Genomic DNA, 23,019 nt, shown 5'->3' with positions numbered 1-23,019 from the left:
TCAAACAACTCTGGTATTCTTTGATATTACATCAAAACTCAATAAGTGGAAGTTTCTTAAACATTAGGTGCAGTGTGGAATCTGAAACCATATCAATGAAATTCTATACTCGGTTATATAAAAATCCACTGGTATACCTTTGCATGATTTTGAAGTATCTTGCATTGGTCATTTGGAAAACACTGGCTGATTTAGGCAGATCTAAATGTTGACCCATTTCATTACACCTCAGAACATTTCATTATACCTCACTGTTGAAAGGTATTTCTGATGATGAGGTAATAGTAAGTTTTGGGAAGCTGTTGAGTTCAAAGCAGCAGATACAAGTTTTCCAAAAATTTTAATTTTTGCTTGAAAGCTAAAGTTTTATCATGGGCAACAATTACTGTCACCTGTCCTCCTTGAACTCACCAGTTCATTTGTTTTCAAGAAAATGTATGCTAAATACCCAAGTCTGAACAACCACAGTTTGCAATAGTAAAAATGGTGTCCTTTGACAGAAGCAGTTCATTGAGCTCCTAACTTGGCTCTGTGAGTGCTTTTCCTTGAGACAGCCATTGTACTTCGGTGTGCGGCACAAGTGCTTTACGCATAATTTCCGTTTTGTGACAGTGTTAAAAAGATTTACTCAACGGTTTTATAAACTATTTTTACTGCTTATTAAGGACATCCTTAAATGAAACTGGCTTGAATTTTTTTTTTTTTATCGTGAGTATACAGTGGTGAAGAACACACTGACTACTAGGGCAGGTTGGTGCCACTGCCATGATTTTTGCAAAAGCACCAGCGCTTTTGCTCAGCGCTACTTTTAGCACTCTCAGTTCATGTATCAACACAGTGAGGAAAAAAATGCTTTAGATTATGAAAATAATTTTGCCCTTGCAGATCCCTGAAAGGATCTCGACCCCCTCAACACCAGGTAACTGCTGCTTTAACTGAACCTGCCTTAGTGCCTCTGGTTGTCCAGACTCCCAGAACCTAGGAGGTTCATTTAGAGCCTCGCTTTTTTAGCTTGACGCTGAATGAACTGCCCACTTTAAAAGTGACTGGAAAGGGCTGGAAGCATGGGGCCACCTTTACTGTCGTGGCTTTGGTACAATGCTGCCGTCATTTCTAACTCCCATCTTGTTTAAGCTACTCTTACAAGTCCTGTTTCTGAAGTCAGAATGTATTCAGAATTCCTTCCCTCAGACCCGTTTTTATAAGCCCAAAGAAGAAAATTTTTTCCTTAAATGCCTCAAAAATACTTGGGGCTTTGTGATGTAGAGTATAGTATTAGATCTCTGAAGCTGTTGGCGTAGAAAGAATCAAAAGTCAAGGGACCTAAGTTTGGGGCTATACTTGTTGAATGATTGGCCCAGCATTTAATATTTGGGACCTTAGATTTTTGTCACCTATAAAGTTGGGAGGCTGAGAAAATGTATATAGAAGTTCCCTGAGTAATATTTAAGCACCATACTGGAGTGATAACCTTTCAAAACAGTGGTGGGATTCTTGGTAATACCAGGAAGTCAAGTGTCTAAAAGCTGAACTGTGAAGCAGCGAAGGGGGAACCACCCCAAGGAGATGATGGATCCAATATGGAGGAAGGACCTAGGGATGTAACAAGAGAACAGGCCTAAGAGAAAAACCTGTAAACGGACTGGGGATGTACCAAGCCTAGGCTTTAACTGTTGATGCTATCTTCTGAGTCATTACCAAAAGCCAGGCACTTTCACATATATCACCTCATAACAGGACTTAATATACAAAGATGCTGAGTGTCCTAACCTACAGTAGCCCTGTTATAAAACAAAACTAGGGCTAAATAATTATATAGGGTCGCAGCTAGCACATGGCAAGGCCAGGCTTCAAGCCCAGGTCTATCTTTCATTGATCACTCTTACCCATTAATTTATTGACTTTGAAACCTTTGGTGGGGGGGTAGAGTCAAAACGTATTTTCAAATAGAAATTTTTACAGAAGATTCATATATAAAATAGAGCCACCCTGGTAGAAGCAGGAGTCCTGACCTTACCCTCTTTACTCACCAACCACCGTTGCCCCATCCTACCTGGCAGCACCACAGTCCTGGTAACCTGAGCCTCAGAAGAATGCAGTTCTGAAAACCCGTATCCTGCTTTTGATACACTCTGTGTTCTAGGAGTCCTGTTTATGTAAATTACAATATTCTTTCGCTCTGTATGTTTTGGGAGGTAGGGGAAGGAAGACCATGTCCAAAGATGCTGGGTCATCCTAACCTGTATTAACATCAGGCACTACAATTTGCGATTTACAATTAACATGGCACTACCCTTGTAAATTCTCTGGCAAAGATGAACACAGATGAGTGGTTTCTAAGCTTACAGATGGTGTAATCTTCTAGCCAACTCTTCATGAGGGCTGGCGACTGATACAGTACTTGTACCCAGTGCTGTCCTAGCTCAGGAGACCCAGGCAGCAGACCCCCCATGTATTCTGCAGCTGCAAAGGCATGGCTTGCCTTCCAAAGCACCAAAGTGCTCCTGCCAGTATTACTGTTTCCCATTCCTGCACTAGAGACTAATGATATTTTCTCCCTTGAAATTTCTTGGCAGAGAACTAGATAGTTTTTTTGTGTGAGGTACTCACTAACCCTTCCTTCATGGGAGCTCTTGAATTGCTCCCTCAATGCAATGGCCTCCCCATTCCTTAGAACATGCTTTCTGCCTTGCCCTATTCACATGAAATAAATCCAATAAGGATATCAGCAAGCCTCTCTAGCCCCACCCGTATGCTTTATACCTAAACTCACACAGATGCATTTACTTAAAAGAGGGTCCAACTTGTTTCAGCAACCACAATGGTAATTACATACTCCCATCCCCAACATTTTAGAACTTGGGCAAGAGGCTCTCCGGATTAAGAAGTCTTAGAGTCTTCAGCCTTACCTTCTTGCCTCCTGGAGAAGAGGCATCAGGGGGAGGTGTACTTGTGATATTTAATGGGCTGGAGCCACAACTGGAAGGGGATGACCCTCTTATTCTGTCAGAGAAAAGAGGAGTTCGTTATATTGTGTTTCCTTTTCTTCAGTGGGATGTGAGGGGTGGGGACTAAGGAGGAGGAAGAACTAGAAGAGGGATCGGCAAACTTTTTCTGTAAAGGGCCAAACAGTAAAACTACCCAGGCTCTGCAGGCCATATGGTCTTGATCCCAACTACTCAAGTCTGCCGTTGTAGCTTGAAAGCAGCCACAGACCATATGGAAATGAACAGGTGTAGTTGTAGTCCAATCAAATTATGTTTATAAAAACAGGCGAGAAGCTGTATTTCTCCCACAGGCGCCTGATCTAGAATGTAGTCCCTGGAGTCCAGCATCTCACTGACAAAGCCCTTGGTTTAGGGTTTGGATTTCGTGTTGCTGCGTTTCAAGTAAGTGGCCAGCTTCATTTCTTATAGAACCCAGATCACAGAGCTGGAAATTCAGAAGTTCAGCCTCTATCTAGAACTAGAAACCACAGCAAGTGAGATTTATCCTCTTCCCTACAAATACTTTTTAGCTAGTGAATACTCTTAGGAAACGGAAGGTGCTGGGGTGACTCAGCTACACCTAGGAAGTAGCCTTGCACTAGTAGTAGTAATAGGAGTAGTAGGGCAGCTGTTCCCGCGGTCTTCGAAAGCAACAGGTGACGAAAAATGGGTTCAGACCCTCTCAGCTAGTAGGTTTCTCAGTATAGGAGATGAAAGGAGAGAAAGCCTTAGAACTGTAAACACACACACACAGTCACACTCGTCAGGCTGAAGGAGCTCAGGAAACGAAGCCACAGCCTGGTGATGAAGCCGGAGTAAGGTGGCAGCTGTGTGACCCCCAGGCCCGTAGCTTCTACAGGGATGAATGCGGCTGCTGGGTTACCCAGGCAGCCCGCTCAACCACTCAGCAGTCCTCTGGCCATTGGCCTGTGTTACCTAGTTCTGTAGACTTGGGAGTGAATAAGCTTTCTCTCTCCTGGATCATAAGCTCCTCCAAGGCCGGGTGCAACTGTATTCCATGCACTCAGCATACACGGTTGGGTACTAATCACTTACTAAAAAAATTGCTGAATGTATCCCATCTTCCTTTACTTATGTCTATGAAATGACTATTGTCCCAGGTTCCCCATCTTGGGATTGCCTTTTCCTTGTTATTTCATCTTCTAGTCGTTAAATTACTGATTTTTCTTTGGAACAGTATCATCACTGAGGGATGGGCCTCGTTCCTGGGTTAGTAAGCACACTCACCTTCATCTCTTCCTATTCCAATCCAACTTCCATAATGCTTATTAGCACAACATTTTGGACATCTGCTCAGCATCCTACAATGAATGGGGTCTTATTTTTTTTTTTTCTTGTCTAAACTTTTCAGCATTATTTATTAGGATTCTTAGCAATCTCCCTTCCTTGCTTCAGCTCACGCATGCTCCCTTTCTTCTATTATCGTAAAGAAAATAGACTTCTCACAGATTGTAAGGTCCTTGAGGTCAACACTGTTCTTGGATGGTTTCAAGCAAAGCACAGCACGTGTAGTGGCCGGTAAGAATCTGATTATCACTGCACACTGCCCTGACGTCGTCCTGAAGTAGACCCGAGGGGTCATATTTATCATTCCCATAGTGTTGGAACAGAACTGTCCTGCCCACTGGGATAAAAGCCCCTCTATGGCCGACTAGAAAATAAGACCACCTTTCAATTCTCCTGAGAGAATCCAGTGGCGGCAGGGAATAATTTTTCCCTTTTCTTATTAAGTTCCATGAAGTATGCATTCCTAAGGACCCAGTTACTACCCTCTCCATTCCCCAAATTCAGATGAGCGTGTAACTGCTTCCCTTAGTCACTACTCTTAAAGACTCAGATGTAATAATTTTTGAGCACTTACCATATGTCAGTTTCTGTTCTAGGAACATTCCTAAGACTTCTTACACTCCTAAAGCAATCTTTGGGAGATAGCTATCACCCGCCTTTTATGGCTTAATTAACAGAGACCAGGAAGTTAAGTGAACCCTTAAGCACAGCCAAGTAGAGGCCCAGAACTCAAACCCAAGTAAGCTACTTCCCCTCTTTCGTATGGGAAAGCAGCCCTCTCAGGAGGGCTTCTGCTTGGTTTCTATTACTAAAGCTAGGCAGCTATTCGACTAGAAGCAGCTAATGTTTTGTCAAGGCCCAGATCACGGACTGTCGCCACTCCTGTAGTCCTATAATGTTAGTGTTCATCCATCCTCATTAGCCCCTTGTCATAATACAAAGTAATAAGAAAGTTGAGTCTCCCAAAGAATTCCCTTTAACTCTGGCCTGTTTGGGTTTCACTCTTTCTTTCAGGCAAGATTCCTCAATCTTGGCACCACTGGCATTTTGGACTGGAAAATTCTTTGTTGGGGGTGGGGGGAGATGGGAGGGAGGCTGCCCTGGGTACTACAGGATGATTATCAAGCAGCGTCCCTGGTCTCTATCCACTGGGTTTTTAGCAGCAACATCCTACCCAGTATGGCAACCAAAAATGTCTCTAGGATTACAAAACACCCCTTGGGGGGCAAAATGCCCTGGGTGGAGAACCACTGGGTTAAGGGAGCAACTGGAAGGTGTTACTTGCCTGTGGATCTCCATGATTTCTTCAGCAATCATTCGACCTATTTTGCCTGCCCCAGCCCTGGTTCCCCCTGGAATCCCTGGAACAGTGGGGTGGGTCCTCTTTGGGCCACCTACAACAAAGGAATCTGAGAGTGGGAAAGGGGAACCGAGGAAGAAACGCTATTATGAGTTAAAACCAGTTCATCTTGTGGTCCATTTGAAGTTCAGCCTCAGGGTTATGCCCTAAGGGACAGCAGAGCCGCCGCTTGTCGGGAAAAGGCATTTCAGCAGAAGGCTCAAGTCTGCGTCCAGGATCAGAGACCAAAGCAAAGCATCTAATTCCCCTCCCGCACGCCACGTCTGTTTACTGACGACCACGGTACTGCAAGCCAGGGCCACAGAGGCAAGTCAGCAGCTCTGCCCTCAAGGAGCTCACAGTCTAACAGGGAGACAAAAAGACGAACAATGGCTGGAACGAAGTGTGGCAAGTTTGACAGATAAGCACAAGGCACCGAACTCCTCCAGGGCCAGGTGCAGCTTCCTGGGAAAGTTTAACTCAGAGCTGAGTCTTGAGAGAGGAGGAGAAATTAGCTTCGCAGAGATCAGGTGAGGAGGGGAAGACATTCCACGCACAGCCACCAATATACGCAAGAGCACTGAGGGAGGACGAAGCTTGGGAGACTACTCCGAGAAATTCCTCATGAATGACGATGGAGGAATGACAGATGAAACTGGAGGAGCTACCAATCAGATCATGAAAGGTCTTGGATGCCACATTAACGGATCTGGACGGGATCCAGAGGATACGGAGTGCCAAAGCACTTCCCACAGAAAAGGCACTTAGACTAGGTTACTGGAAAGTCCACTGCATGGAGAATGAACAACAGTGGAGGAAGGGGGTTGGGTGGGGGAGTGACAATGGCGTTAGAAAATTCTCTGCAATGATCCACGTAACAGAGGGGAGGGAGATGGAGAAGTCTAAGAGGTAGAAGGGACAGGATTTCGTGTTCGGATAGAACGGGTGAGAAGGAAGAGTCAAGGTTTCTGCAACCAGAGGAGGGAATGCAGAAAATCGGTTTGGAGATGCTGAATTTCAGGTGCTTTTGAGACTCCCGGTGCCTCTGTCCAGGAGGCAGTTGGAGAGACAGACCTAGAGCTCCAGAGACAGACCAGATGTAGCAGTCACTGGTGGAGAGGTGGGGACTGAAGGAAGCCATGCAAGCATTGGTAGTCCCATGGAAGGATAAGTCAAGTGCAGAGAGCAGGGGCTGGAGCCAAACCCGGGAGGGAGCCCCGCTTGGTATGGTACATACCCTGGTGCTGACAGACACCCTCCTCCCACCACAGGAGCCAGTGACAGTCACCAAAAGGCACCATATCCCAGTCACTGGGCAACATGGAGGAAAGCCCAAAAGGAGCAGGGAGTTTGCTGTTTCAAGGGCTTCCAGGGTCCAGGCAGCCTCAGGAAAAGCAAAAATGAGCTCCCAGTATCCAGGCTCAACAGAGAATGTGAGAGGACAACGTCCTTACTGCTCATCCCTTATAAGGCCTCCTTTCTTCCATAAGAGATGGGGGTGGAGAACACCAGCTACTTGGGGAGAGGGTACACTGGCCACAAGCAGCTTCTTACGGGCAAGCCCCGATGTCCCTGCAGTCCATAGTTACCTTCTCCAGAGGGCAGCATGCTGTCCATGCTGTGGGGGGACGCTGTGAGCTGCGGGAAGGTTGGGTCCCCGCCTTCCAGGACGTTGGCTCTGTGAACATCCCAGCAATAAGGAAACATGAGTCAGGCCTGCTCAGAACCGCGCACCTTTCACCTTGGCCAAGGTGTCCGGTGTCCACTCTGGACCTGGACAGGCCAGGAAAGGAAGTGTCTGTCTGAGTGGCTCAGCAGGTCTCCTCGCTGCTTGAGAACATGACGGACAGCATCCCGGCCTGTGGCCTCACTGCCTGCCCGGGCCTTCCTGGTCTGTACGGGACACAGTCCAGCAGAGAAGGTGACTGTGGCCGCCCATGATCATCGCTACGAGGCCTCCTCTCCCGCCAGTCTGCAGGGGCACCTCGCCCCAGCCCCTCGGCTCTAGCCACAGGTGGGGGTCTGGACACCATGGGAAAGGAGACGTGCGGAGCAGTTCTTGCCAAAGAGCAGGTCCTTCCCTTCTCACCTAGCAGGTGGCAGCCTCTGAGGCAGGCTTCCGGCTGACAGCACTGGGGCTGCCAGCCTGGTGGGCACGGACACCCGGCCATCCTTGGCCAAGGCTAGTCTGAATGGGCACCTGCGTGAGCCTTGCACGACGGTCAACCCTTCCCTGCACGGCAGTACCAGGGGCGCCCAGGGTGCAGGCCCCCAGAATTCAAAAGCTAACTGCTGCATTGGGAAGGGAACGGTGCTGTCTCCTGGAGCAATGCCACAAGCCGGGGCCTGCACGGGATACGTATGGAAACATGTTCTTTGTTAGCAGCCCCTTTGGCCTCTGCCAGTCCTGAGGCTTCACAGGGCATTAGCAAGGTAGCATTAAAGGCTGTGACACTGGCTGCTGCCTGTACCCGCCTTCCCAGGTCAAGAGCCCCAGGCGTTTCTCTTTGAAGCAAGGGAGCTTCTGATACAGGGAAAACACTTACAAAACGACGGTGTTGGTTGAGACAATGTATTCTACTTCCTTGGTCCAAGGGTTCATGAAACTGAACCACCGACTCCGCAGTGTGATGAAAGAACCATCTTTGATTTTAAACTTATAGCAATTAGTCGTAATCTTTTCTCTTGTCTGTAAAACTGAAAATGCAAAGAAGCCATGAGTAGGATTCCCTCAGACCAACATACTAAACTAACCAAATCCTGCCTCGTGCTCGGGCCCGGGGCCATCACCGTGTAGTAAGCCAGGGGAGCGGGCACTTGGAGAACACACAGTGTCTGAGGGTTTGATTCGGGGCCTTTGAACTCAGACTCTCCTGCTATTGTTCCCTGCATGAAATGAAGGCTCCAGGGAATAACTGACTGCATTATCGACCTCTGACTGGGATCAGCTTTGAAGGGAGCAACAAACCTCCCAAGGGCCCAGGTTCTTTTCCCATCACAAAGCCTGACGGCCGACAGCACTTTTAGGACATCTGAATCCAGGGAGGCCACTCACCTATTCAAACTTCATTCTTTTATGTCACAAACACCTAACAAGCACCTTTCATGTGCCAGGCACTGGAGATAGAGGGGAGACAGCATGGGACCCCTGCCCTCAGGAGAGGAACGAGAGGCAGCTACGCAGGGGAAGAGATCAGAGCCTCGAGGAAGGAGGGAAGAACCCAGCAGTGCCCGGCGAGTGGCAGGGCCTGGTGGGGGCAGGAAATGAGAGGTCTCTGATGCCCCTGCAGGCAGGGATGGGGTGGGGGTGAAGCTGAAGAAGTGGGTTAGGGTCACGAGGTGGAAGGTCTTGAATGCTGGTCAAAGGTATTTGGCCTTGAGTCTAAAGGCAGGAGGTGTAAGCAAGGATGTGACATTATCAAGCTTCATCTGTTGGGGCATAGACAGGACAATGCTGGAATGTGGAAGGTGGGGCAGAAGGGAGCAAGGAGCCTGACAGGAGTCTCCCACAACTACAGGCTGGGCACAAGGGCCTGAGCTAGGGCTGGGGTAGCGGAGGTGCAGAAAGGGGCCTCTTTGGAAACGCACGTCTGAGGGCAATGAACAGGACAATGAGGGAAGGAGTCAATACTGGCTCCTCTCTCGAGAGGCTGGTATGTTCCGGTGCCATAAGTCAAGAGGAAAATACAGGAAACACAGCAGGATTTTATGGAAAAGAGAATCAGCTCTGTTTGAGCCAGACTAAATCTGTATAGGGTCCGTGTAACAAGAACAAGAGATGCTTTCCAGAAACTGCACTGTCCTATGTACAGGAAAGTGCTAGGCAGTCCAAGGTGGGTTCACTGTAAGGGGATAAACAGGGCCCGGGAACATCAGCCTCTTCTCCTCAGACATGTTTTGGCCTGAAGAGTCCTGGGCTGGCTGACTCCCACATCACTGGGGGCAGATTTCTCAGGAACCTTTACGTGGACTAGTCTCGAAGCTGGGGGACACTTAATCTTAAGACCTTTTGTACAGCCTAGCTTACCTTGCCTGTGACATTCTGCAAGATGTCCTATGTCATCTTGGTGAAAATATTCGTAACATGATGTGCCTAGAAGTTCTTGTGGTAAATATGCCAAAATAGCTGTTGCCCTAGAATTTTTTAAAAAAAGAAACAGTTATTCAGACAATTAACAGCATCTCTGCCGTGGATGAACCCCGCTGCGCTGACGAGGACAAGGTCCAAGCTGGGTGGGTGTATTTTTTTCATGCAATTGAACTTACCACCACCATAAAAACAGAGGGAAGAGAGAAAAGAAGCCTTTCAAAGGGGCCGTTATCCCAAGAAAGGAAACTTAAAAATGGTAACTCTATTAGTCAGATAAAAATGTGATAGAAACCCAAACCCCAGGGCGAAGCTTCTCCATTTTACTACATTTTTTTTAAAAGATTTTATTTATTTATTCGACAAAGATAGAGACAGCCAGCAAGAGAGGGAACACAGCAGGGGAGTGAGAGAGGAAGAAGCAGGCTCATAGCGGAGGAGCCTGATGTGGGGCTCGATCCCATAACGCCGGGATCACGCCCTGAGCCGAAGACAGACGCTTAACCGCTGTGCCACCCAGGCACCCCCATTTTTTTTTTTTTAATCAGAATGACCAAATATTAGAATCTCCAGTGGCAGGGGCTACAAGGGCCTTGAAAAGTGGCGGTGTCCTTTTCCTGCATGTAGTGACTGGTTCTAACAGCCAGAAAACTTCTCAGCCTGTGAATATTCTCAAGGAGGCTGCAGAGGGCAGCGGGGAACTGGGCACATCTGGGTGCTCAGCTCAGGCCAACTACCACTCAGCTGTGAAGGGGAGGCGGCCAGTCCTCAGGCGGGGCCCCAGTTCCCCACCCAGAAAAAGGAGACTGGACTAGATGAGTGTTGCCGCAGATCTTTCTGCAGTGGCGTCGCTCTCGGCCTTGGCCATCAGCCTCACGCAGCTCCCGAGCACCTACAGTACGGTTACTGAGCCCGAGGAACTTTTAACAGTTTTAATCAAAACTTCAACAGCCTTATGAGATTACCATAGCCAACGACCCCTGCATCCAAGAGCTCAGGACTAGATCATTTTTTCCAAGTCCTACGTTCCAGAATTCCAATCACAGCCGTGGTCCTGAACATTCCACACGTGTTCAGACAACATCCTATGCCTACCATTTCTCTCCTGGCCACGGACACTGAACCCTGGCGTCGTCTACTTAACTGTCTCTACATTCCGAAGAGTGTTAAGGTGAAAATCTCTGTATTTATAATGATATTCTAAAGGGTCTCTCTCTCTTTTTTTTTTTTTTTTTTTTAGCAGAAATCCTCATCACTTCCTTCTTTCTTTACTCTGAGGAAAGCCAGCTGAGGGCCCAGGCTGCTCTGCTGTACTCAGAGGTGAAAATCTTGTACCATTATTGTTTGAGGGTCATACGAAGACTCTTACCTCTGGTCTACAAAAACAAACTTCCCATCTATTGCGTGCCGAGACACGTACTCCATAGATTTCACCCTGATTTCCCCGTTCACCGGCTGCGGAACCACGTGAGAATGCAGGCGTCCGATGGCGACAAGGCAGCTGAGGTTACAGCCCTCGTTGTCTGGCTCGCTGTCCTCGTCCAGCCCCATCTTTGTGGGCGGCCAGCTCTTCAGGTACCCTGTGCTATGGATGGTGCAGAAGCTCTTTCGATCTGCTAGAAAGCAAAGTCCGCGGTCAGTGTCAGGACGGCTCTGGGCAAGCAGGCACGGCCGCCTGTGGAGGGCTGGGATGCGGGAAGGGAAGCAAACAATAAACACAGCTTTACTCTCCGGAACGGAGAATCCAGGGAGCGAGGAAGACACAGAAGTGGACGGCTATCATCCAGCATCATCCGTGCGGAGCAGGGCTGGTTATGCCCAGGGCACCACATACACCAAGGAAGGAGTATCTCTACCCGGGGAGAGGAGGGCTGCCCAGGAAAAGTGGGTAGGAGGTGGATCAAGAAGGAGGAGAGCTGGCTCAGGGACTAGAACATGAGAACGTCGAGAAGGTACAAAGCTCAGAGGCTTGTCCCGCACAAGAAACAACCGAGAGCCCCAGAGCCCCGCGTGGTGGAAGTGGAAAGGGAGAGGCGGGAGGGGCTGGAGACAGAGCTGGAAAGGCAAGTCAGGGCAGATTACTGGGGTCTTAGACTGCTTGCTAACAAATGTGTGTTTATCAGACAGGGAATGGAGAGCTTCTAAAGGTATTTAAGTGGGGAAACAGCAAAAGCAAATCGGGGTTTGGACACTCCAGGAGCAGAGCGATAGGGAAACTGGAAGAGTAAGGAGCAGGAGGAAAGACAAGCAGGAGCTGAGACAGCAGGACAGGAGGAGGGCTGGCCTCTGTACCGCAGGGAGGGTGACGAGGCGGGGAAGCACCCAGGAGAAGTTCCTGGGAACTCTTGAGATTCAGTACGAACATCAAAACATTTGGTGTGAAAGAAAGACAATGGAGGGGACTCCAACTTTTTTGGATTGAATATTTGCTGCTGCTCACGGACTCAGGGAAGGGAGAACAGAGAGCATGCTGTAGAGAAGAGGGAGAAGGATTTCGCCTCGGGGCACGCTCAGTGTAGACCGCCTGTGGATCTCAACAACAAACATATCCTTAGGGAGTGTTGACGAAGCCGCAGGGCGTACTCGTTACTGGGAAACTGCAGAACCCATGCGAAGCGCCCGCAGGGAGTCTCCAGTCCGTGGGGGAGACAGACGTCAAACAAGTGACCGCACGAGTAAGGCACAGGCAACTGCGGGAACGCGCTGGCGCAGCGAGCGCGGACACGGACGCCCAGCTCTCGAGGACCAGGCCAGCGAGCCGGCTGCAGGGAGCCGGGGGGGGCCGGCGTTCCGTCACTGGGCAGCGTGGCCCAGCTCTCGAGGACCAGGCCAGCGAGCCGGCTGCAGGGAGCCGGGGGGGCCGGCGTTCCGTCACTGGGCAGCGTGGACGGAGACCTGGGGCGGAAAGGGGCCGAGGCATCGACGGGAAGTCGGCCCAGCTGAGCGCACGGACTGGCAGGGGGTGGAGGGTGCACGGTCACGGACTCTCAGCTTCTCTCCGAGAGCCACGGGGAACACTGCAGGGTTTTCAACAGGCAACCGACAGAAGGATGTGCTTCAAAAAGATCATTGTGGCTGTCGTGTGGAGAGATGGCAAGTGTGAGGAGCGTACTTCACCAGGGGGTGAGCGCGGAGGGGAGCCTGGATCCGAGGGATACGGTCAACAGGGCGGTGGATACACGCAGTGAGGTGACTTCATGGTGGCAGGACTTTGTCACCGACCGTATGGGGAGAGGGGGCGAACTGGGCCCCAGGCGCCTCCCCAGCTTCCAGTACGTGCAACTAGATGCCGGCGGGGCCACTGACGCGGGGAGAAGCTCGGTGGTCGCACTTACACAGATCATGTTTGAGATGCCCTTGGGAAGAGCGGAGCGGGCAGATTTAGGAAGAAGTGGGTTTAAGGATCCAGAGTGTGAAAGAAAAGTCTGTGCTAGAAATACAGACTTGGGCGTAATTGGCATACACGTGGCACGGCAAGCTAAGGGAGTAGATGACATTACCCGTGCGTCAAGTGTAGACAAAGGTGGCTCAGGACAGACGAGGAGCCAGCAAAAGGAAGTCGGAAGAGGGCCTAGCATGGCAGAGGATGGGGGAGACGAGAAGAAGGAGGTTTCGTGGAATCCTAGGGGAAAGAATACTTGAAGATGGAAGAAAAATGAAGCGGCCATTGTGTCCAGCAACAAGAAAGACCTTGGTGAATTGAGCAAGAGTCCTGTCGGTGGACCGGCGGGATGCTCAGGGAGCAGGTGGCATCTTTCTCAACCACATTAAAACGAACCGACTTTACATGGAGGAAGCTTTCCCATGAATCTGCCGTCACTGTGACACCACCAGCGCTTTCCTGTCTCTCCTCCCTTGCGGCCCTACCCTCTGGGGGAGAATGGCACTGGCCGCAGTCCTGCGATCTGCAAGCAACTGTGGAACCAATGCCCTGCTGAGCACCCCAGTGCACAAAGCCAGCCTCCCTGGATTAGGATATTATTATTATTATTATTAAGATTTTATTTATTGGAGAGAGAAAGCACAGGAAGGGCAGGGAGAGAGAATCTGAAGCAGACTCCACGCTGAGTGCCAGAGGCCAGCATGGGACTCGATCCCACGACCTTGAGATCATGACCTCGGCCGAAACCAAGAGTCAGACGCTTCACCGACTGCGCCCCCCAGGCACCCCCCCTGCCTCACTGTATTAAGATTTGAAAGAAGTGACATGGTTACCTTTTTTCTTTGAGCAGGTAGAGGGGAAATCCTTGTCTTCCACCTTTACTGAAGGCCTGTTACACTTCATCCTACAGAAGAAAGAACGTCGTGCTCCAGAACATAATCGAGATGGCCCAGGGGTTATATCTGTTTTAACTGGAAGTCCAGCTGCAAATCAACACACAAAATGTGATAAACTGAGAGTAGTATTGTCTGTCAGGAGGGGGAGTGTGACCTTGAAGAAAGCCTCTTCTTTCCTGCCTCACTGTTTTACAATGGCCACACCATTCCTCCTCAGTTTAGGCTGTAAAAGGTGCCATGTGGGGAAATGGGTCGTCAATCTGGAAATGTTTCCAGATCACCTAAACGCGGCTACCGGGAGCAGGACCAGGACCACGATCCCGCTAGGAGCACGGGCTACTGGTCTACAGACCGTGTCAGGGACAACGCGCGCCCACCATGGGGGCGACCATCAGAGGAGGGGACCCTGCCCCGGGCTCCTGCTTGGTGTCACCCCTCCAGCCTCCCCCCCCCCATCTTCTCCGGAATGCTCACGGCCCCGCCCCGCCCTGCCCCGCCCCTGCTCGGCTTCCTCCAGCCGCACAGCGGGCTGTATGCACCCAGAAATCGTTTTCCCTGCTCGGTCACACAGTAATTCATCCCTTCAAACCCACCTCAGCTGTCAGCTACTCGCTGATGCCTGTCGGCGCGCCCACATGAGAACGACTCCCCTGTTCTCTACACCTGGTACTATTTCTACGGTGGTACCTAGTACGCAGGGTGCTGTCTCCCTGACTATATGGTGAGAGCCTTAAAGGCAAGGACCAAACATCACCTTTTTTTCCTCACGCCACTACCAAAAATCGCCAGGGCCAGACTATAAAAGGTAACAGTCACCAGGGGCCGCGCTGAACTTTTAGGACGAGGGGTGCCTTGAACTATCAGGACACTGACCCTGTGCCTACTGTGTGCCAGGAACTGCCCCACGGGCTTCATGTATGTGAATACATGTCATCCTCACAACAGCCCCATGAAAGAGGTACTATTTTGCAGATAAGGAAACGGAGGCACAGAGAGGTTAAGTAACTTGCTCAAGGTCACAGAGCTGGAAAATGGTGGAAGCAAGACACGGGCCTGGCAATCTGAGTCCAGACTCCACCGCATTCTTTTTTTTTTTTTTTTTAAAGATTTTATGTATTTATTCAACAGAGATAGAGACAGCCAGCGAGAGAGGGAACACAGCAGGGGGAGTGGGAGATAAAGAAGCAGGCTCATAGCGGAGGAGCCTGATGTGGGGCTCGATCCCAGAACGCTGGGATCACGCCCTGAGCCGAAGGCAGACGCTTAACCGCTGTGCCACCCAGGCGCCCCAAGACTCCACCGCATTCTTAACTGCTGGAGGCCACAGCTGCCACAGGACTGACGGGAGGAGGGCTACAGGGCCTCGCGCAGGAGGCAGAGGAGCGGACCGACAGCAGGAAGCGGAAGGATGTGAACGGTGGTTCCACGGCTAAAGGAGGAAGCCAGGAGGGGGAGCGACTAACGAGGAACCACTTTGTCCAAAGAAACGTGTACATTTCATGTTTTCTTACTTTTATCTTAGGAAGCCTCCGGTGTGTAACTCACGTAAATTGAAGGGATTTTTTTTCGGGGGGAACAAATCAAACTGGTTTGAGCCCCCGAAATGCAGGAGCATCCAACTGGGAATTTCTAGATTCTGGGGGGAAAACAAACACTAAAAACCAGAAAGAATCAAAGTAGCTGTTTTTCCTCTCAGTAGATTTGGACACTGAGTTGTTGCTTCTTATGTGAAACAAAACAAAGACGAAGGAAGGTGGATGACTGCCGCGACCCAGATGAAGGGCAGAGGGCAGGGGCCGGAGGCTGAGCGCGGGGCACGAGGGGCTGTCTCCGCTCAGCGGTCTGAGCCGGCCCGAGGTAGAAGCCGCAGCTTCTCCTGGACTCACTTTTTGCATCTATGAGCCGCTCCCGGGGCGCCGTGTCCGAGGAGGAGAGCTGCTCCTTCACTTTGGCGATATCTTTAGGGTGCAGGTAGTCGAACAAACTCTGACCGATCAGATCGTTCTGCAGGGATGAAGCATGGACACGAGTCAACAGCACGTGGAACAGAACTCACCCCGCAGGTGCTTAGACTTTGTCTTCCTAAGCATGAGAATTTCAGAGCTGTCCAATGAGAACATACACCGTCCAATCACTCTGCCTAGATAGAGACACGGGGAACGAGGCATCGGGAGTTTGGTTTTGGTAACATGTGAGGGGAAAAGGGCTTAACTATACGGCTACTACTATAAACAGTCCACGCTCCTCGAAGGCCAGAATCTTTCAGCTGTACACGTTCCCTTTGATTGATTTCCGATGCCCACGAATGCCCTTCTAGGGACACGGGGCGTGGGTGCAGACTCTAGCCCGAGTCTTCAAGCTCTTCGGCCACGACTGCCTTCATAACTTTGCTCGAAGACCAAGAAGAACAAGACACTCGGGACACATCCAACTTACATCCCTTTGAATGTGTACGTACACGTGTTCTTTTGAGTCTTCAGTTCTGCTACCTTACCAACTTCCCGTGCAAACACCGGCAGGTGAAGGAGTGAGTGAATGAATGAGTGGGTGAGTAAAAACGTTAGGGAGTAAGTGAAAAACTCTGCTCTAGAAGCTTTTGGGAATGTTTATCTTACTTGATCCTATGAACAATCACAAAAGGTAGGGGTTATTAGGATTTTTTTTTAAGAGGAAGCCAAGGTTCAACAGAAATAAAAAGGGATACGTCATCGCAAACACAGTATCGGTGGATCCCCAATTGTTTTATCCTCTGGTATTCTATTATCTGCCCTTCCTTGTCAGATAGCCCCTTGCCTCCCACCCCCCCGTGAGTTGTGGGATATTCATTGTGTAGTAATAAAAGCATAAAGCTGCTGCTGAGATCACAGTCAACCCTTCCAGGAAGGGAAGCATGGAACACATCAAAACATTTTTTTCTAGGTGCGCCTTCGCGGCTTAGTCGGTTGAGCGTCCGACTCTCGATTTCAGCTCAGGTCATGATCTCAGGGTTGTGGGATTGAACCCTGTGTCAGGCTCCGCATTGAGTGCAGAATCTGCTTAGATTCTCTTTCCCTCTTTCCCTGCCCCCACCACTCTCTCTCTCTTTCTCTCTCTCTAAAAAATAAATGAATCTTAAAAAAAAAAAAGATTTTTTTTTTTAGGTTTAAATTCATTTCTCTGTTAAGAAATGATGAATTTTCTGGAAGAAGCACTGGGTGTGTGTGGGAGGACCATACGAGCGTTTTACATGTGACTTGTATATTATAATTATTCTAAAAAGTGGGGTGACCTTTCTGGCGGCTGGAAGGCTGCCCACCACCAACGGAAACAGGAGCGATACCTGGCTGTAGTTGAGGATCTTGAAGACAGACTCGGAGACAAAGAGTATCTTCCCTCGGTCACATCCTACGACAAACAAAAATCCATCTGCTGCCTAATCAGGAGAAATGGATAGTCAATTTATCACACTTTAGGAAACACAATTTGTAATCACTCTGATAGCAAATAAGGACTTGTCTGCTAAGCAGCCAAAGCACAGAACTGTAGTCCTGACAGTCACAGGGTGCTCACGGCTAATGCCTCAGGAGAGGAGGAAGATGCTCTCCAAGGCAGGTCCGGACACACAGATCATCCCATGGCTACAGGGGACGGTCCAAGTGAAGTCATTTTTGTTACAACATTGAGTTCACTTTAAGACTTTTCCACTGAGTGTATCAAGGTCTGGAGAAGTCTTATTTTATTGCTTTAACTATACAGAATCATAGAATCTGAGATTGAAGGAAGCTGTAAGATCAAAACCCCCTCTCCTGTCTCCTGACCACCGTCTGTCCTCCATCCAAACACTTCCATTTACAGAGCCCGCTCTTGAACGGTGTGTCTCTCCGTGGGGAGCGGTGTGTGTTGTTTTTGTGCTGATGGCCTGGGGTGGGGCTGATGACGAGTACTGTTCTCACCCCTACCCCAAACGATTCTCACGTACAAGGACTGAGGACTACTGTTCTTGAATAGCATTTCTTGATCCAGGGATGGGCTGCTTATACCCTAAGTGACACAAGAAGACCAAAGCAAAGATTTCCCCTATATTCTTTTCCCCTCCTCTTCACCTTAGGTACAGGTAAAATCTAAAGTCCCAAGACAGGCAGCTACGGAGACAGGACGCTATTCGGGAGGCGGAAGCAGAGGAATACCGCAGCTACGGGGTCTGAGAGCTTGGGCTCCCGGTCTCTGTGTGAGTCCCACCCACGGCTCTGCGGACGGACGAGCACTCGGCTCCTGCCAGGGGCCTCCCAGCGACGGCGAGGGGCCTCCATGCTCAGTCGAACTTGCCTTTATGCTCCACTCCCACGGTTCTAATTCAACATCTTGCTTTATTCACGAGTCCTCAGTCTGTTCTTGGGAAAAATCTAGAGAAACTCTATTTCCCTTCCCACAAAAGGGCCTTTGGGGACGTAATTTAATTCACAGGACTAGGAAATGAATTCGTGTGCTGGAGGCATGATAATGGCGCCGGCACCGGTGCGGCCACGAAAGCAGGAGGATGGGACCCCACCACGGCCAAGGCACGGCGCCAGGCCCCTCGGCCGGCAGGGAGCTGGGGCTGAGCTCGCCCGGCGCTGGCACGGGGCAGGGGAGGGCAGGGGAGAGGAAGAGGCTTTGCGAGCACCATCTGGAAGCCTCGATCGGTCAAAAACTGGGGTATTAATAACCTCCGCACTGCCTTGCGGACAATCTCACGTCTCCCCAGAGAAGGGTGTCGAGGCTTTTCACGGGTTTAGTGAAGTGGCACAGACGGTGCCTCGAAGAAGGTGCCTGTGACATCCTGGAGGGAACGACAGGCAGAGTCAGGCCTGAACTCGTGACACGAACAAAGTGGGTCTCAACACACCCAGGGAGAGCGAGAGGGCTCCAAAGGCCAGGGACTCGTCAGTGAGGAGAGGCTCAACACACTCGGACTCTGTTTCCCTCGGGCAGATAAACGCCACCGGGCGCCCAGGGGACAGCGGATGAGCAGAGGCGAGGAGAACGCCCCCAGGACTACGGGGCCACAGGGAGACAGGGCAGCCTCCCTCTCGCGGTAGGACAGGCTGAGTTAGTAAGGGACACAGAAGCCCTGGCGGGGTCTGCCCCCTTTTCAGAAGGGGGGGACGTGGAGCATCCGGACATCACACACGATCAGGCTGCCTGCTCCCTGACACGCCACCTATGGACGCCATTTTGAAAGCTCCCAGTGGGGAAAGCAGTCCGTCAGATGTGCACCGGGAAGGAAAAGCAGAAGTCCGGTTCCCGCGGCCGAACCGTCCAAGCACCATCTGAGCGGACCCTGCCTTCCGCTGAAGCAAATTCCCGGGAACTGGGCACCGGGAAGTGGCGAGGGACTGGATGGTGCTTCGTCACCACGGACATGCACCAGGGAGGGCAGAAGAGTTTCATCAGGGAGACATGTCACCACGGTGTCCTACAGATGCTGGAGGACACGGAAGTGCAGGAAAGGCAAGCCCAAGATGAAGTATTTGGCTTCAGTGGCATGAAAATCCTTGTTCCATCCCCTGACAAGTGTGGGCATCGGACAGGAAATTTAGAAGAGGAGAAAGTTATTGAACATTTGCCCTTACAAAAGGAGTTTATATATATGTAAATATATACAGACATATAAATCTATGTTTGTACATTTAAACCTATATATGTAACAGGAACTTCATATACTTCATATATAGGTGTTCAAAATAAAACACATTTGTATCTATACACACATATTTTCCTTAAAAACATCAAATTAGCAGTAGGGCAATCAGGACCAGCCACACGACTTGTGGGACCCAGGACAGAATGGAAACGTAGGGACCCTTGTTCAAACATTATGCCCTTCCAGATGGCAAGAGCAGAGTGTTAAACCGAGCGCCAGGCCCCGTGTGGCTGCAGAGGCTGCTGCCCGTGAAGCCAGCTCTGGTGGTTTCTCCAGAGACGCTGCACAGTTTGTATCTTAACTGCAGCAAGTCCTCCCTGAGCACGGGGACTGCTTTACGAGGAAGGATGGAGAGAGGAGTGCAGAGCTGCGTCTGAGGAACTGTGCCCCGAGGGAGGGAGCCAAAGGACCATCACAAACTTGCCGGGATGCCTGGCCCCCCCACAACGTGCTTACTGTTGACCTGGATTTACTTCGAACAGTGCCACGCACATAGAACTAAGTCTCAGAAATATTCGTGGTATTAGTGAACGAAAGACAAGAAGGCATGCTTATCAGATCTACCAGTCGCAAGAAGCTTTGAAGGATCGCTAACGACAAACTGGAATGTAGGACCATCCAATAAACAGATTTTGACAGAAACAGAAGTTCAAAAAAACTAACCACACCTATTATAGGATGGAAAAAACTTGGCCTAACAATAATCCCTAAGAGAGTGGGAGGAACAGTATTTCAGCGGCCCAAAACATGGCACTAATATGATGGCTTCTGCGGCAAGGAAGGCACCTGGCCCTTTCAACCCCAAGCCAACCAGACCACAGCTGAAGCCCCGTACTGGGTCATGAGAGCCACTTCCGGAGGAAAATCTAGCTAACGGACATGGCTCTGGAGTGTGTGTGGCCAGCGCTGATGGGGGACTCTTGCCTGCCTCTACTGTGGTGGCTGGAAAAATCTAAATCTTTGCTGTGAGGCTAGGGGTCATCAAGTAATATCTTCTGGAGAAGCTGACGTCTACTACAGGGCTTTCAGGAAGGCATATTCTTTCTTGAGGAAAGGGACAGCTGGTCTAGACACTCCCCTGGCCCCTTGTTTCTGGCTGGTGTGGCTACACTGAGGAAGCAGGCTGCACACCAGCTCAGCATGACTGTTTGTGAAGACAGCCAGAGACTGGCTCCACCCTCGCTGAGCCAGTACACCAACCCCTCCTGGCCTACCGCGGGACCGGCTATATTTGGGAAACAAAACCCTATCTGTTCATCAGGTCATCTGTTCCTTGCAGCCAAAAGCTTTCCAATTGAGAGAACATGTCAGGAGGGGATGGAGAGAGAACGCTGCAGTAAGCACACGGGCCAGACTTACAGAGGACTAGAAGCCAGGCAGAATGGAAAGTCAGGGTGATGACGGAGTACCCTGGAGCCCAAGGCCCGGCAACCGTCTGCCCAAAGAAAGGTGCCCAGACGCTGTAGGCGCTTAGCAGGCGAGGTCCACCCTGGCTGTGGGGGGATGGAGGTGGGTTATATTTTTCTCTTTTTCTGTTTACAATCTGCAAGAGGACAGGCTTCTGAATCCGGTTTCTTTCCCTTCAGTTTCGAAGTTGCTCTCGCTCTACCCAGAGGCAGACCTGACTCCACATGGAAGCCAAGTTCACGTGGCGTCACCTCTACCGGGCCTCTCTGCAGAGACGAGCAAGACAAGCGAGTGCCTCACCTTCCCCATTTCTTTTCGTCCTTGGGCAGGGAGTCTTTGGAAGCTTTCTTGCTTTGATGGGATCTTGGTGTCAAGATGTACACGGATGTTTTTCTGCTAGCGGTCAGGTGAGGGACAAGATAAATTCTCAGTTGTTATCAGTGTCTGTCGCTTTCTAAAAACGTCATGCAGGAATGGGGTTCTTAGCTACCTAGTGTAACAAAATCTTGCCTCCTTCGATTTAAAAAATCACAGCAGCCTGGGCCTTCAATTTTTGTCTAAGCAAGGATGGAAGGGGAGGAGGACAACCTCCGGGAAGGACTGTGGAGACTGTCCAGACAGACAGACAGACGTGGAGACCCGAAAAGACAAAGTTGGGCTCAAAAGGTCCAATGTTTAGACACCAAATTCCCACACTCTGGTACCTCACTCTGAAAGTTTAAGTGTGTATAAAACAAGCTCATAATTGTGACATACCCTGAGAATGAGGTGTTTCAATTCATCATCTGACAGAAAAGTCGGTTTGTAGTTTGCTTCTGTGTATGGATTGCTGGCACCTTAGGGAGGGAAGGAAAGAAGACAGTTGGTACACTTTCTATTCGGGGAATGGCTCATTCCACTCCACCGCCTCCCGCCTTCCAGATGCGGCCTAGTCCCTACCACCCTGGACTCCAATGTTCTCTTCTTTTTCCTTAACAGACACAGGGCTAGATGGCGCTTCGGACAGAACCCACTGAAAACACACCACCGCTGCCCTCAGGGGACCTAACAGGCTCGCTCTGGTCACTGTAGGGGAGCCACGGGGTAATAGACGGAAGTAAAAATCTGCTTCAAAGAGAGAAGGCAGCTTTGGAAGCCAACCACAGAGGCTCCCGGGAGGGTTCCGTCCTCCCAGGACCGACATTAAATGCGTTGTCTAGCAGTCCCTCAAATGACCACGCTGGGCCTTCCTGGGAGATCACCCCGTCTGCGAGGCCCTGAGTAAATAAATACACCGTAGATGGCGCTTGGGGTGTCTCTTCATCGGGGTGAGGTAAATGAGCTTGGCAACTGGAGAAGTGCGTTACTTCAGTGAATACAACTCTGGCTCCTTGGGCTGAAAGGGGACAAAATGCCTCAAAGGCCATCACTGTGGCATCGTATATGGGAACATCACATAGGCATCATATAGGAGGAATCGTAGAGTAACAGACAAAAATGCCAGCAGCAAATGACCTGGAATCTGCAAAAATGGTTAGAACAGTGAAGAAATAAAATGGGGGGGGGGGTGCTTGGGTGCCTCAGTCGGTTAACTGTCTGCCTTCGGCCCAGGTCATGATCCCAGGATCACGGGATCGAGCACCGAGTCAGGCTCCCTGCTCAGCGGGGAGTCTGCTTCTTCCTCTGCACCCTCACACTTGTGCTCGCAATCTCATTTTCTTAAGATTTTATTTATTTGACAGAGAGAGACAGCCAGCGAGAGAGGGAACACAAGCAGGGGGAGTGGGAGAGGAAGAAGCAGGCTCCTAGTGGAGAAGCCTGATGTGGGGCTCGATCCCAGGACCCTGGGATCACGCTGTGAGCCGAAGGCAGACGCTTAACGACTGAGCCACCCAGGCGCTCCTCAATCTCACTTTCAAATAAACCAATAAAATCTAAGAAAGGAAAGGAGAAAGGAAAGGAAGAAGAAAGG

At 50.2% G+C, this 23,019-nt stretch overlaps 1 protein-coding gene across 13 annotated transcripts in view; it reads right to left on the bottom strand.

Moving 5' to 3' along the window:
* Positions 1–23,019, bottom strand: part of BMAL1 (basic helix-loop-helix ARNT like 1) — a 100,799-nt gene that overhangs the window by 2,219 nt on the left and 75,561 nt on the right. For 3 of the 13 annotated variants that reach the window (XM_057317148.1, XM_026486816.4, XM_044379707.3), the window contains 10 exons: positions 21,825–21,904; positions 17,319–17,411; positions 15,886–16,003; positions 13,937–14,086; positions 11,091–11,337; positions 9,662–9,768; positions 8,181–8,331; positions 7,224–7,312; positions 5,581–5,689; positions 2,910–3,003 (listed from right to left, as the gene is read on the bottom strand). In XM_057317148.1, coding sequence (XP_057173131.1) covers positions 2,910–3,003; positions 5,581–5,689; positions 7,224–7,312; positions 8,181–8,331; positions 9,662–9,768; positions 11,091–11,337; positions 13,937–14,086; positions 15,886–16,003; positions 17,319–17,411; positions 21,825–21,904 — 1,238 coding nt within the window. Of the gene's footprint in view, positions 1–2,909; positions 3,004–5,580; positions 5,705–7,223; positions 7,313–8,180; positions 8,332–9,661; positions 9,769–11,090; positions 11,338–13,936; positions 14,087–15,885; positions 16,004–17,318; positions 17,412–21,368; positions 21,462–21,824; positions 21,905–23,019 lie in introns of all 13 variants that reach the window. The other 10 variants (XM_048214095.2, XM_057317144.1, XM_057317147.1 and 7 more) reach the window with 7 other exon arrangements.

The sequence above is a fragment of the Ursus arctos genome, unplaced genomic scaffold, assembly GCF_023065955.2.
Source record: "Ursus arctos isolate Adak ecotype North America unplaced genomic scaffold, UrsArc2.0 scaffold_23, whole genome shotgun sequence".
Lineage (NCBI taxonomy): Eukaryota > Metazoa > Chordata > Mammalia > Carnivora > Ursidae > Ursus > Ursus arctos.
Note: the sequence above shows the minus strand (reverse complement) of the source record. Positions and strands in the feature narration are given on the sequence as shown.